This window comes from Tursiops truncatus, chromosome 1, assembly GCF_011762595.2.
Source record: "Tursiops truncatus isolate mTurTru1 chromosome 1, mTurTru1.mat.Y, whole genome shotgun sequence".
NCBI classification, from domain to species: domain Eukaryota; kingdom Metazoa; phylum Chordata; class Mammalia; order Artiodactyla; family Delphinidae; genus Tursiops; species Tursiops truncatus.
The window spans coordinates 1,162,378-1,175,522 of NC_047034.1; the positions used below are offsets into that span (position 1 = coordinate 1,162,378).

The 13,145-nt window shown below is 59.7% G+C and overlaps 1 protein-coding gene across 5 annotated transcripts in view; it reads right to left on the reverse strand.

Annotated features, from left to right (window-relative positions):
- The window catches only part of NAV1 (neuron navigator 1), a 210,813-nt gene that overhangs the window by 23,405 nt on the left and 174,263 nt on the right, over positions 1-13,145 (reverse strand). For 4 of the 5 annotated variants that reach the window (XM_033845116.2, XM_073799454.1, XM_073799496.1 and 1 more), the window contains 10 exons: positions 9,987-10,125; positions 9,221-9,518; positions 7,794-8,487; positions 6,871-7,314; positions 6,191-6,232; positions 5,432-5,580; positions 3,695-3,865; positions 2,659-2,711; positions 1,962-1,985; positions 1,776-1,853 (listed from right to left, as the gene is read on the reverse strand). In XM_033845116.2, coding sequence (XP_033701007.1) covers positions 1,776-1,853; positions 1,962-1,985; positions 2,659-2,711; positions 3,695-3,865; positions 5,432-5,580; positions 6,191-6,232; positions 6,871-7,314; positions 7,794-8,487; positions 9,221-9,518; positions 9,987-10,125 — 2,092 coding nt within the window. The remainder of the gene's footprint in view (positions 1-1,775; positions 1,854-1,961; positions 1,986-2,658; positions 2,712-3,694; positions 3,866-5,431; positions 5,581-6,190; positions 6,233-6,870; positions 7,315-7,793; positions 8,488-9,220; positions 9,519-9,986; positions 10,126-13,145) is intronic. The other variant, XM_073799412.1, reaches the window with a different exon arrangement.

A 13,145-nucleotide genomic window follows, 5' to 3' on the forward strand; every position in this document is an offset into this window, starting at 1 on the left:
TCTGTGCCTCGATGGGGTTACCTCCACCTCTGGACTGGGAGCTCCTGCCTTCCTGGCCTTGGGTCACCTCTTGTTTGGTCCCTACATCCCTGCCCATCTGTGAGCACGTGCCTCCTCGTGAGGGGCCCCGAGACCCCGGCTCCTCGGGGCTTTTCCGTGCCGGCCTCTTCCCGTCTGGGGCTCCCTCTCCTCTGGGGGGGCTGCCGCCCCGCATCCTGTCCCTCCTCTGAGCCTCCCTCACCCCCAGCCCCACGAGGGAGCCTGTATGCCCTCGGGGCTCAACCGGGGGTCTGGAGAAAGGCTGGCATGTGGGAGGGGGAAGGCGTCCAGGCTGTGCCCAGCGTGGGCAGCTGGGGAGTCCCGGTGAACAGGACACAAGGTCTGGAATCAGGGGACCCTGAGAACAGCAGAGAGCCTTCCAGAATCCAGGACTCTGACCCCCAGCGAAAGCCTGTCTCCAAAATTCAGGACCGTCGTGTCTGAGCATTCAGATTCTCCTCTCAGCCAAAGGGAACTTCCTGTTCTAAGAGAGTCACCTTCTAAATTCATTCTCTTGGCTCTGGTCCAGACTGGACAGCACGACACTGACAGGGTGTAAATGAGTCAGACGAGCTCCTGCTCTCTGACACCCCTCCCCCGCTGCCGTTTCCCAGACATGAATTTCCCGGGCTCTGCCAGACGGGATGGCCTTGGGTGAGGCGCCAGGGACAGAAGAGATGGGTCTCGTTTCTATTACGATGCTTATGGGTCCCCAGTTGTGGGGAAAAGGCTTGGTACGAGCTTCGTGCAAGCCAGTAAGAATACAACGGACCGACCCAGAGTTTGGGAAAGAGAATAAAAAGAACAAAGAGAACAGCCAGTGTGGTGAGGACACCGCTCGCTGCCCGAATGTACTGGAAACACGCAAAACCGCGGTGCCGGGTCTTCTACCTGATTCCAGTGAGACCCAGGCCTGACAGCTGGGCTCCCCAGAGAGGAAGGGAAGAGAAAAAAACCAGCAAGGACTGCGGAAATTGCAGACATGGTTACTTTGTGCAAACACTTGGAAAGCTCCGCAGATCCGGCTCAGCTGTTGTTTACAGCTTTGGGGGAAAATGGCTCTTATGTTCTCTGTCTGCAGCTCGGTCGCAGGGGAGAGGCTTCTGCGGCCTAGTCTGGGGGGCAGCTTCGTTTCTCCCCATCTCCCAGGGTGGAAAAACCGAGGCCACAAGAAACGCATTCTAAGCGGATGTACTCTGGGCAGGCTGAGGGCGGCGACAAGAATGCGGGCTCCCCAGCTAAGCTCAGGGGCCCCAGAAGACAAGGCAGCTGTGGCCGAGGAGCCGGAGCCCGGGCTGGCCTCCTAAGAGCGTTGCCGTTCCCAGGTGGGGTCCCACTACCCAGCTGTGTGCCTGCCCAGCGACGGGGTGAACAACGACACGGGCAGAGGCAGAGGGTTCCCAGGGATCTGTAATTCTGATCCGTGACTATTCGTGTCCACGGCCAGTGGCAAGGCTGTTCCCACCTCCACACAGAACCACTGATATAAACCCTTTTCTCTTTCTCTAGGGGCTTCACGGGCCGTCGGACGGGCGCTCGTCCGTACCTATGAATTAGGGTGGGGGTGCAAATGGCTCCTTAGAGAGACCCCGACTCGGAGGAGGAGGCCGCTCTCCAGATCCTCCGCTGCCTGGAATCAAAGCCCACGGGACACCTTATGAGACAGTTCTCCTGGGGCTGAACTCATCTAGTTTGGGCCCAGACAGCTGCCCGGCTGTCCCCTCCCCGGCACTCACGTTGGCGGAGAGCTGCGACGTCAAGGTGGCTACTTTCTCCTGGGATGACTCCAGGGCCCTGCGAAGCTTCCGGATTTGCTGTGAAGGAGACGGAGATGCACTTACGGTGGCAGAAGAGGTGTAAGGCTCGCAAGGAAGTGGGGTGCGGGGGTGTTAGGAGGCCGGGGCGAAGGCTGGGGACCCTACCTCAGACTGCATCCTCTCCTCAGCCTGGTGAAGGAGCACAGAAGCGGGGTGGGGAGAGAGAGAAAGAGAGAGAGAGAAAGGGAGAGAGAAGGCCGTTACTACGGAGGCAAAGGCAGCGCGCAGAACTCGAGGAAGCGAGATGCAGAAGCGCCCAGAGGCTGACGCCCTGTGGCCGGGCCTGGCTCTGCACGGGGTGGGCTCAGACCCCAGACCACGGATCAGTAAGGCACACCTCTGGGGCAGAGGTCACAGCCACCTCTGCCATTGCCAGGAAGGCTAGGAAATGCAACTGCTGATCTGAGGGCTAACCCTGTCGCCACCAACTTGAAGGAGTAAAGCATTAGGGGCAGAACGAACCTGAGGACCCGCTTACGCCTCACGAGCAGACGCGGGCCCAGGGCCCACGAGGAACCTGGGGCAGATTCTGCACACAGCGGGGGTCCTGGGGTCCCTGAGCGCGGCCCACCCTCCCGGGCACAGAACGCCTCCACGACCAGGGGATTCTCCGTTTTTCAAAGGAGGCACAAAAGGCGCCAGGGTCGCTCAGGGATTGGCGGTGAGGCCGGAAGGACCACCGAGGTCTAGAAGCGCCCATTTCGTGCCCTAAGCTCCAGGGGCCCCCACCTCGCCCCGCCCCGCCCCCAGGAGGGTCCAGGGCACAATTTGGTGCGGGGGGGTGGAGAAGCGAGGCTCTTACTGAGGAGTAGGTGGAAGAGGCACTGGAGGCCAAGGACAGCACTGAGCCGTGAACTGCAAGAGAAGCAGAACGCAAAGGGTTAGCAGAGCGCTCGGCCGGGGAACCCGGGGAGGGTTCCCGGGAGGAGTGCTAAGGCAGGGGCTCGGGTTCTGATCCTGGAGCAGAGAGGGAGAACAGAACAGAGGACGCGGCTGTCTGCCCCACCGAGGACTCGAGTTCCGGGCAGAGCTGGCCTGCCCGCTCCGGCCCGTGCTCTCGGACAGCCGGGCCGAGGGCCCTGTGCTTGGCCTGCCCCTCCGAGGGCGCAGGGCTCCGGGAGAGAAGACGCTCCCGGGCACGGGTCACCGCCTCCCCCGTCAGGAAAGCACTGTCGCTGCTGAGGAAGAGGCAGTTCTCATCAGAGCTGCTCAGAACGAATCGCGACTCTGCCTGTGCCTCCTCTTCGCAGTGGGGACCGTTCAGATGAAAAAAGTCTCCAAGTGTAAGACACTCGTTCTGATTCTTCATGAACGACAGCCCTACTGAGAGAACCGGAGCAGGTCGGCAAGGAAAGCCCCCGGGATGAGCGTCCTGACGTCACCAAGTCTCACCCCCAGAAAGCCGGGCTCCAGCTCTGACCACCACGCCCAGAGGGCGGCCCTTGAAGCTGGTCTTCGGAACGTTCTCGAAAGAGGAATGAGATGCCTAATTCTCGTAAGGCTTTAAGAGCTACCTCTGCGTCCCCGTAAGCGGTCCTGTCCTCTGACGACTGGGGGGATGGGAGGACGGTGGCGGCGTGCTCCGAGGGTACCCTCTCAATAAGCCTTCCACGCTGCCTCCCCTCCCCCCACCAGGAGGGGCTCCCAAAGCCCCGGGGCTAGACGGTGCCACCCGAGGTTTCTGGGCCCCCAGACCCTTCAAAGGGACGGGAAGAGAGAGCTGAAATGGCCCAATCGGATGTTCTGTGAGGCAGACATGTGCGCGGTGGCGGCAGCGGTGCGCGAGGGGACCCAGCAGAGCTGGGATGAGCGTGAACCGCGCTGGCATGAAGTCTCACCGTCGTCCGCGGGGTCTCGGAAGGATCCTGACCGGATCATCCCCTTGGGTCTCTCGGCCAGGGACAGGGTGCTCCCCATTTGGGAGCCGCTGTACAGCGCGAAGGCCGCCTCGTGGGTGGGGATGCTGTTGGAGCGGGTGATTCTTGGCGTGGTGGCCGCAGTGGGACTCACTGGAAGGACAGAGGGGGGGACAGGAGAGGGAGGGGAGGGCGGGAGAAGAGGCAGGGGCATCAGCTTTGGGTCCCGGGGGCGGGGCGCCAGGAGCAGAGGCGGATGGAGGGGCAGAGAGGAGGCCGGCGGGCGGCGGGTGTGCAGGCGGCCGTGCCTGGGAGAGCAAAGCCCTACGAGGAGGACCCTGCGTCTGAGCCGGGGCGAAGAGCGAAGCCTGTTTGAACGCCCTTCCCTCGGGCCTGTCTGCCCAGAGAGGTCGCTTTCGAAGGTCATGCTGGGGGCCCGGCAGCTTTTCTGAAACCTTCGCGTCACTTGGATGTGCCGATGAAAACGGGGTGTCGTGTTTCTCTAACACACAACGGGCTGCCAGGGAGGCCTGAGAGTTCGGAGCAAGGCTCAGATCCGAGTGATGAAGAGGACCAGCGAGGGGCAGGGCTCAGGCTGTGGGGCGCACGGCCGGGCACCACGGAGGGGAGCGGCACTCCCCAGAAACACGGCCGGTGCCCAGCATGACCCTGGCTGGAAGGCCAGAGCCGGTGAGTGGGTCCGGGAGGCTGTGCAGCCCTGCTGGCCCGCAGCCCAGCCCCCTCGGCCCCTGCCTCTCCGCGTGCATGCTTGGGGCGGGGGGGTGGGGCTCCTTGGACACTCCGTGGACATCCAGTCTCCGGGAAGACCCGAGAAGAAGACAACCCCACCTCTCCCGGGGCCCTTCGGCGTGTGTGAGGTGATGATCGTGGCTTGGCCCGGCCCCTCATCCCCCTGTGTGGTCTCCATGGAGACGGACAGCAAGCTGGCCCCGCCCTCGTTTTAATGGCTCTCAGGGACCAGATGACCTTCCCTTTAGCATCGCGCCCTTCTCTAGCAAGATGACCCCGACTCCTAGTTTCCTCAGAGTCCCCAGTCGTCCCACAGGCGTGTCACAGGTCTGCAGGTTTTGCTTACTGCCTTCCTTCGCCCCGCTGAAAGAGGCAGTGGATTTGGAGACGCAGGAAGGAAGCAACAGGCCGGCCCGGGCACTGTCCTCAAGGGCCCCCGGCACTCGGCGCCCCAGGAAGCAGGGCCGTGAGCCCCGGCCTTCGCCCCTCCCGTCTCTGAAGCAGAGTTGCCTCCTCCTCACAAGCTTCCCCTTCTCCTCAGACACCAGGAAAGGAGAGGCCAGCACGGGTCTCCCTAAGCCCTGCCTCTAGGATTGGACGGTCCCGGCTCCGGGGCAGACCCACGGCTGCACTCGACCGCTCACCCCCTGCCTCCCCAGCTGCCCAACGCTGTGTCGCGGCGCTGGGTGCGGCGGCTCCCTTCTGGCTGCACCGGGTTTTGCTCTGGGCCTCCCTTACGGCTCTTCCACGCCAACAGGCAGACTCTCTGATGCTGCAAGGACCCCACAGCCCGGGCCCAGGGGCCACGGCTCAGGTCCGGGTCTGGCGCACTCAGCCGTGCGTCTCACGATGGATGCATGAACTGAGACCCGTGAGCCGGCCGTCACGGCGCGAACCAAGTATGGGGTGAAACCCAAGGCCCCGCTGCCCTGCCGGCCCCCCTGCACGGCGGTGACTGCGGACACTGACCTATGGTGGTGAGCTGGCCCTTGGCGCTCAGGGACATGGACAGCGCAGGGGGCGACGGCAGCTCTGGCTGGTCGTCGGACTCGGGCGGCCCCCCGATGCTGTGGGAGTGTCGCCACTCCTTGGCCTCCTCCTGGGGCTGCAGCTGGTACCTGCGGGCGGCAGCCAACAGCTCGGTCTAGGCTTCTACCACCTGAGCTCAGAGGTGAGCTCCAAAAGCAGGACGAGGAGGTGGGAGCCGTCAGGGCTGACTACGGGGGGTGCGGAGGGAAGCAGCATCCTCCCGGACCTCAGGAGGGGCGGAAGGGCTGGGGACGCCCCTGCGGGGCTGCCCGAGCTAGGCCGAGATGACGGAGGCCCGGGACAGAGCTCGGCATTCGAACCTCCCAGCAGCAGGAATCACCGGACCGCAGGACCTACTGCCCACCTGAGTGGCCAGAGGTGGCCCGCTCTCCCTGAGGTTTGGGGGGGCGTGTTCTGGCAGGACTGGGGCAGACAACACAGGCTGGTGCAGGGAAGTGCGTGAGTCCCATGTGCAAGCCTGTCTCTCCTCTGTCACCTGAGCCCCGGCTACAAGGTGACGCACACACAACAGTGAGCCTGGGTGGGCGCCTGGGAGGATGTACGGGAACCAGGTACACGTGACCGGCCGAAAGGGGCACCGCATGCATGACTGGAGCCTGGGACAGGGCGAGTTACGTTTTTTCATACAGACCAGGAGCCCCAGGTATAGGAGAGAAAAACACATGTAAGGGTTATTACCTGAGCCCCTTCTTGGGAAGAGTATTCCGATCCCGCTGATTACTGTGGAGGAAAGAAAGAGAAGCATGTGGGTCCATCTCAGGAACTAGAGTTTGGGAGCAGAGGTTTGACGGACGCAACACCGGGACCCAGGGCATCCGGCCGTGAGGCCCCCGTCGCCATAAACAAAGGGGAGGTCAGCCACAGCCGCCTCTGGGCTCACAAGTTGAGAAATTGTTTGATGTTTTTCTCTGATTAGCTTCCCACTCCCCCGCCTCCCCTCCCCGGCAACCAGGGATTGAACCTGGGCCCTGGGCAGTGAAAGCGTGGAGTCCTAACCACTGGACCGCCAGGGAATTCCCTCTGATTTGCTTTTTAAAGATCATGCTGTGGTAGATGAAAACCAGGATGTGACATAATAGGGGTGATCTGGGGCCAGTGATTAGAAAGCAGAAGCTTCGGATGGCAGGTTAAACCAGGCATGAGGGCTCGGGGAAGTCACTGAACGTCTGTGTACTGGTTCCTCGTGTAGCAGGTGAGAATCAGAATTTAAACACAGGAACGAAATCCTGTTCCTTAAGAGTTGCTGAGAAGCAGAGGGGGTTACGTAATGTGCACACAAGTGTCGCTGGTCACAGAGCAGCAGTCAAACAGGCCCGGAGGCAGGAGCGGGCTCCCTGGGCTCGGCCCTGCCCACCCACCTGTCCAGCTGCCCAGTCCTGGGGCTTCCGCTCCAGGTCAGCTCTTCGGCGTCCTCCTCTGCGGGGGCGGCGGGGGGCGCGGGGGCTGCGGGCACAGGGGCGCTGCTGGGAAAGGCGCCGGGCAGGCTCATGGGCATCTGGAGGGACTCCATGCTCCTGTGTAGGCCCGAGAGCTTGGAGTACATGCGGGTCTCTTTGGGGACGCCGAAACTGCTCATGAGCTCCAGGCCCTGGGAGAAGCTGGCGGAGTTGATGTTGAGGATGGGGGCTGGGCTGGGGCTGAAGCAAGAAGGGAGGGGACCCCCGGCGGCCGGGCCCGGAGTGTGCAGATCTGGGACCTTCGGAGCATGGGCATCAGTGGACGCAGGGAGATCCAGGCTGTTGGAGTTGACCTTGTCCAGATTGGCTAGGGAGGGTGGCTTGACAAAGCTCTTAGCCGTGGCCCTGAGAGAAGTGACGATAAAACAGGACATTCAGGATCACGGAGTTAGAGAAACAACAGGCAGGTGGGATCGCAGCCAAATCCTGGTCCTGTTTCCTCACTTTTGGGCTCTTTGCAAAGCACGGGGGGCTTCTCTCAATGCCACTGGGAAATACGGGGGAGGAAATCTGACCTGGGCACCATCAAGTCTTAACGAGGGGGCAGCACATGCACAAGGGAGACAAGGGTGGGTTTACGCACAGATGGACGTGTGTGTGTGAGAAAATAAAACAGCAAAACCACCCAGGCAAGAGCTCGGAGAGGCTCAGAGCACATCGGGGGGCACCGAGAACAGCTCCGAAACACGGAAGAGGCGCCCGGCACCCGGGGAACAGGGGGGAGGCCCAGGGCCAGCAGGGAACAGGCCGCCCCATCTGAGGCGCGCCGGGACCCTGGGAGGATGCTGGGAGGGCAGACAGGAGGAAGCGCCCAGCCTGGGTACCTGAGGGGGGTTGGCGGCAGCTCTGCCAACTTGGGGGCCGGGGGGTGGCTCGCTTGGCCCTTGGGCGTGCTCTCCGGGGAGCCCATGCTCTTCAGGGCCACGCTGTCTGGGTCCAGGGCCACGGCCTTGGCCTTGGCCTTCTCCTTCTCCCGGTCCGTCTGGTTGACGGGGGCTGGGGTGGCCCGCCCGCCGGCCGCCTTGGAGGGCTCCTTCAGCCTGGAGGGCGTCAGGCTGCCCTGCCTGGTGCTGAGAAGGCTGGGGTCGATGCTGCTGCTCACGGGCCGGGGGCCGGCCCGCCCGCCGGTCACGCTCATGGAGCTGGACTTGGCCGGTCGGGGCAGGCTGCGGTACTGGATGTTGGAACGGGCGCCCGGAGCCAGGAAGCCGGGCTCCGCGCCGTTGGGCACGTCCAGGCTGGTCTTGCGTCCGTTCGCCGGCTTGACGGGGATGCCCGAGGTCTTCTGCGCCTTGCCGAGCGTGGCCGAGCCCCCGGCCTGCACGACGGTGGCCGTGCCTGTGGCGGGAGGGGGCTTCTTGTAGCCGAAGGACCCCGATGTGGATGGGCGCGCGATGCCTGAGGGAGGCTTCTTGGCGTCACCCAGGCGGTCGCGGCCGGCGTCCGAGGAGGAGCGCTGCAGGCCGGCGCTCTTCACCGCCAGCTTGCCCTTGTCGGTGGCCTTGCCCTCGGGTTTGCCTGCGGAGAGCAGACAGGAGTGAGCGCTGAGACCGCCGTCTCTGGCCCCGGGAGGAGGGGCGCCGTGGGCGGGCGAGCGGGAGCCCCGCAGGCTGAGGACCCTTCTCGCCAGAGGGGAGGGGACTCTGGGCGGGACTGGCCCCCGATTGATTGTTGTTTTCTGCCCCCAGGGTAGGGGGTCCCATTTTGGTTGAACCAGCAGAGGCGATCACAAAGATGATCAAGAAGGAATGACATCTAACCCCGGTCCAGGGAGGGAAGGTGGGGGAAGCAAAGGGACGGGACTCAGCTGTGTCTGCCGGTGGTTAGGGACTAGAGGGGGCCTGACGGAGGCCGTGGGTCACCACGGAGCCACTCTGGGAGCGGCACGATTCTGACAGTGTGCCAGGACCTCCCTGGGACGGCAACCAAGCCCTCAGGAAGACAAGTGCATCACCCGCGTGTCCCAGGAGAGGAGACGGAACCACTGGACGGTGTGAGGCAGGTCAGGCCAGGCTCCCCCCTCCTCTACACCTGGGCCTAGGCGTTAAGCACGTGGCATTTGTATGCCCACATCTGCACGACGGACATCGTACTGCCCGTCGTCCCTGACTCGGGATGGCCTGGAGGCTAGGGTGGGCAGTACGTGGAAGCAGCGTGCGGGCTGGCCGTCTCCCAAGGGTTAACGGCTGTGAGGAAGCCAGGGAAGCAGGACTTGGCCCTGGGCCCCCCGGTCCCTCGTTACTCGGCTCACCTGCGACCTTGAGGGCGCTCTGGGCCGTGTGAGTGATGGGGGAGGTGACGGCCACCGGCGGGGTCTTGCCCTTCTTCAGGGACCCGGGGTGCCCCAGGGTGACGGGCTTCTTCAGTTCCCCAACCTTGGATGGGTCGTCGCAGCTCTCGGGCCGCTCTCGCCGCCACTTGGCCGCCCCGGGCTCCATCTTCAGGCTGCCGCTGTCGTACTCCAGCTTCCTGGGGGCCTTCTCCTCCGACTCACTGAACCAGTTCAGCGCGCTCTCTGCCAGCGAGCGCTTCTCGGAGTCCGTGCGCAGCTGGAGACGAAAGAAGGCAGAGTGGACGCTCAGGTGGGGAAGGGGGGGGACTGGGTGGAGAGAGGGGCTTTGGCTGCCGGGTGGCCCGACCCTTCCAGAGCAGACAGTGAACCAGCCTTCCGCCCGCAGAAGGACAGCACAGAGATCTGTGCTGTCCAGAGGACAGCACACAGATCCCGGGCTTCTCTTCCTCTCCAGGTGGGACAGCACTTACGGGCATCCCTCCGAACTGGCGTGGGCGCTCGATAGAGGCCCGCCCGCCCGCCGGGACAGCAGCTCACGCCTTAGGTGACTGCCCGGCAGCTAGGGATTTCTTTCCACCAGCTCAAGAAGGACTTGGCCAAGGGCACGTGGGAACCAATCCCACGGAGCAGGTGAGCGGACGTGCCACCCTGCGCACAGGCACGGCCCGGTCTGCCCCGCGGTTCTCTTGCAGAAGGCGGCTTAGGCATCCGCACTCGCACGTACCACTATAGTCGAGTTCCTGCGAGATGCCGTCGGCGTGGTGGGCAGGGAGTTGAGTGAGGAGCTGGCGTTGAACTCTTCCGAGCTGAGGTTGTCAGAGGCATCACTGAGCCCGCTGCTGATGGAGCTGCTCTCATCCCAGCTGCGGGACAGGAGAGAAGGGTTAGCAATCAACACAGAAGCCACGGCGAGAAATAAAGGTCCCATAATGAGGGCAGGATGGCTGTACTCCAGCATATAGACCGGCCAGAAGGGGAAAAGCGTGGGGGTTAGTCCTGGGTTTGCCAGCAACGCAAAGAGTGATTTAAACTTCCTTGTAATTTGGTGATGTCCTTTCATAAAAGGAAGGGACTACACAGGGAGCTCTACTCAACACTCTGTAATAACTATGTGGGGAAAAGAATAGGAAAAAGAAAAGATATACGTGTTAGACATACACTGAATCAAGGTGCCTTACAGCTAAAACAAGAACAATGTTGTAAATCCACTATACTCCAATATATAATAATTACTACATTTAAATTAAAAGAAAAAGAAGGGACTAGCTTTATCTGGTCAAGGAAGATGTTATATCTCCTTAACAGAAAGGCGTATTATAGAGACAAGGTAATTCTTGGATGGATCTAATCACACAAACCCATTTCCCGTCCCTATATATAGCCTCCATTCTTAGAATTACTGTATCTTTATTTCTAGATGTGTTCTCTAGGTATTTTCCCTCCTTTTCCTGAATTTTTCCACACCTGATAACCAGGGCCGGAAAAAGACTGATCTTTTCTAGAGCCGCTTAGACCTGTCACTTCTCACTGCCCCCCTCTGTATCGGGTTCACCCCATCCTGGGACCGGGTCCCGCTGCTTAAGAGCGTGTACCACTCTTCTGGTAAGTGAACCCACTTTAGGTGCCGTGGCCAAGCAGAGGGGCCAAATGTGTGCTGAATGGTTTCATTTCTCTGCCAGTTGCTCGGAATATCAGACTTGTGGTGCCTGGGAGAGACTGTCGTTAAACATCTGTCCGTATGTCTTTATATCGAGAACCCTGGTCCGTATATTCAGAGAGCCTGACACAGCCTCGGTCACTCTCCCACAGTCGCTTGGCTATTGGTTTTTCTGTTTGACAAGTTTCACAGTCAGAACGTTTATTCTGAACATCTGAACGAGATGCCTCCTCCTGCACCGTTCACCTCCTCTTGGACCATCCGTGCTTGCTCTCGCAAGTTTCTTTTTGTTCACACGTTATTTTCAAAGCTCAACTTCCATCCCCTACAACCGTTTTTCAAAGGTCCCATTGCCCAAGCCCTTCCCCATTTCTATCTCTTCCTTCTGGACACTACAAAGCGCTTCAGAAATTCCGTGTTCAGTTTTAGAGCCTCAGACTGAACACGGGACTTGAGTTAAGACTTTAGTAATTCCGTGGGAATTCTCTCTACAGCCTCCCATCCGCGTCCACAGTGAGTTTGCTCGTCAGCTTCACGTGTGTGCTGAAGCGGCTTAAGATGTTTTCCGTGAATTAGCCGGTATCTGGGAAACGTCTCCCTTTAGATTTATTTTTGAGTTTCGTATCATGGAACAAAAATCAGACACACAAGTCATCTAAGTGCTTGGCCCGGATTTCGGCTGGCCTCCGGCTGATTTATGTGCTGGGAATAGGAAAGTGGGTGGTTTGGACGTTTGGCTTGTTGCTCTGCAGGGATTAAGCCAAATACATTGAGAAAGGGCAAAGAAAGCACGGGGATTAGACCACACTACAGACTGAGCTAGACGTTATTACTGTGAAATATGGCCATTGTTAAATGACAATCCACTCTTCTCCCCCACTTGTGACATATATGAAATCTCACATTTGTCCTGGGCTAAAATAACACCTCCCCCCAACCCCACATTGTAGAGAACACAGACTGAGCAGGAAAGATCAATTCTGGTTTTACGATCCTATCATCCTATCAGCTCTCCTGGGTCAAGACAAGATCTCTGACAAACAGTTTCCAGCGGGTCAAATACACAAGAAGCCTGTCCTTGCGCAGAGATTAATTACGGGTAATCGAGGCCTTGGGGCAGAGAAAACGCCTATGGACAAGAGGACTTTGCAGTCCACCAACCCTGAAGAAACCCTTCCTTTGCTCTGCATTGACGGAAAGCCCAACGCTGAGATGGGGGAGGGGTGTTTATCTTCTCAGAGACTCAGTTCCTCCTGGCCCCAAAGACCTCCCCTCCCAAATCACAGACTTTCTCCTGTAGTAAGAAATTTCCAGCCTAATTACTGGGCAAGGTTGCCTACAGGATTTGAAGGTTTCCTTCAATTCTTCCACGGACCAGGGGCAGGGCGGGGGCATGGCTCAGGAAGTAATGCGAGCCATGGGGAGTCATGGGGAGCGGCAGGTGAAGCTTTGCTCGCTCAGTACCGCCCTCGGCCCCAGGGGTTGGGGACCCCTGACCTAGAGAAATTCCTTTGCAGGTCCTGAACAGAAGGAAAACTCTGTCGTCATGACTGAAGGGTTAAGCATGTCCATTGGAGGAAGCATATTTTCTTTCTTAAAAGAAAAATTACACAAGTGATATAGGCTCTAGTCAAGACTCAAACATTATGTAAAAATATAAAGGGAAAAAGGAAAACGCCCCTTTTCTGCCCTCCCACTTTGACTTCTAGGGTAACCACGGGTAACGGTTTCTGTGCTTCCTTCAGAGCACCCCCATGCGGCCCCCTGTCCGCAGCTGTCTGCCCTCTACATCGGGGACCACACCCCACCCTCTGGAGGCTCTTAAGTTGGAACCTCAGGCCTCCTCTGTGTTGGTTTACATTCTTGTTTTAGTGAAGTACCTCCTCCAGTAGGCTCCTGGAGAAGTGTGCTTGGGAAGCAAACTTTATAAGAGCTGACACCTTATAAAATGTCATTATGCTATTTTACGTGGGAGATGTTGGCCAGGCATGGAATCCATAGCTGAAAACAATATCCTTGCGGAATGCAAAAGCACTGCCCCACTGCCTAGCCTCTACTGTTGCCATTCTGATTCCTTGTCCCTAGAATGTGACCTGTTTCTTTGTTTCCTTTCTGGAAACGTTTAGCATCTTCCCGGGTGTTATGAAGTATCATTAATGACTCTATTTTTGGGGCAGTGGCCTCAATTTTATCTTCCGTTGCCTCCATTTCTGCTACCGTTTTTCA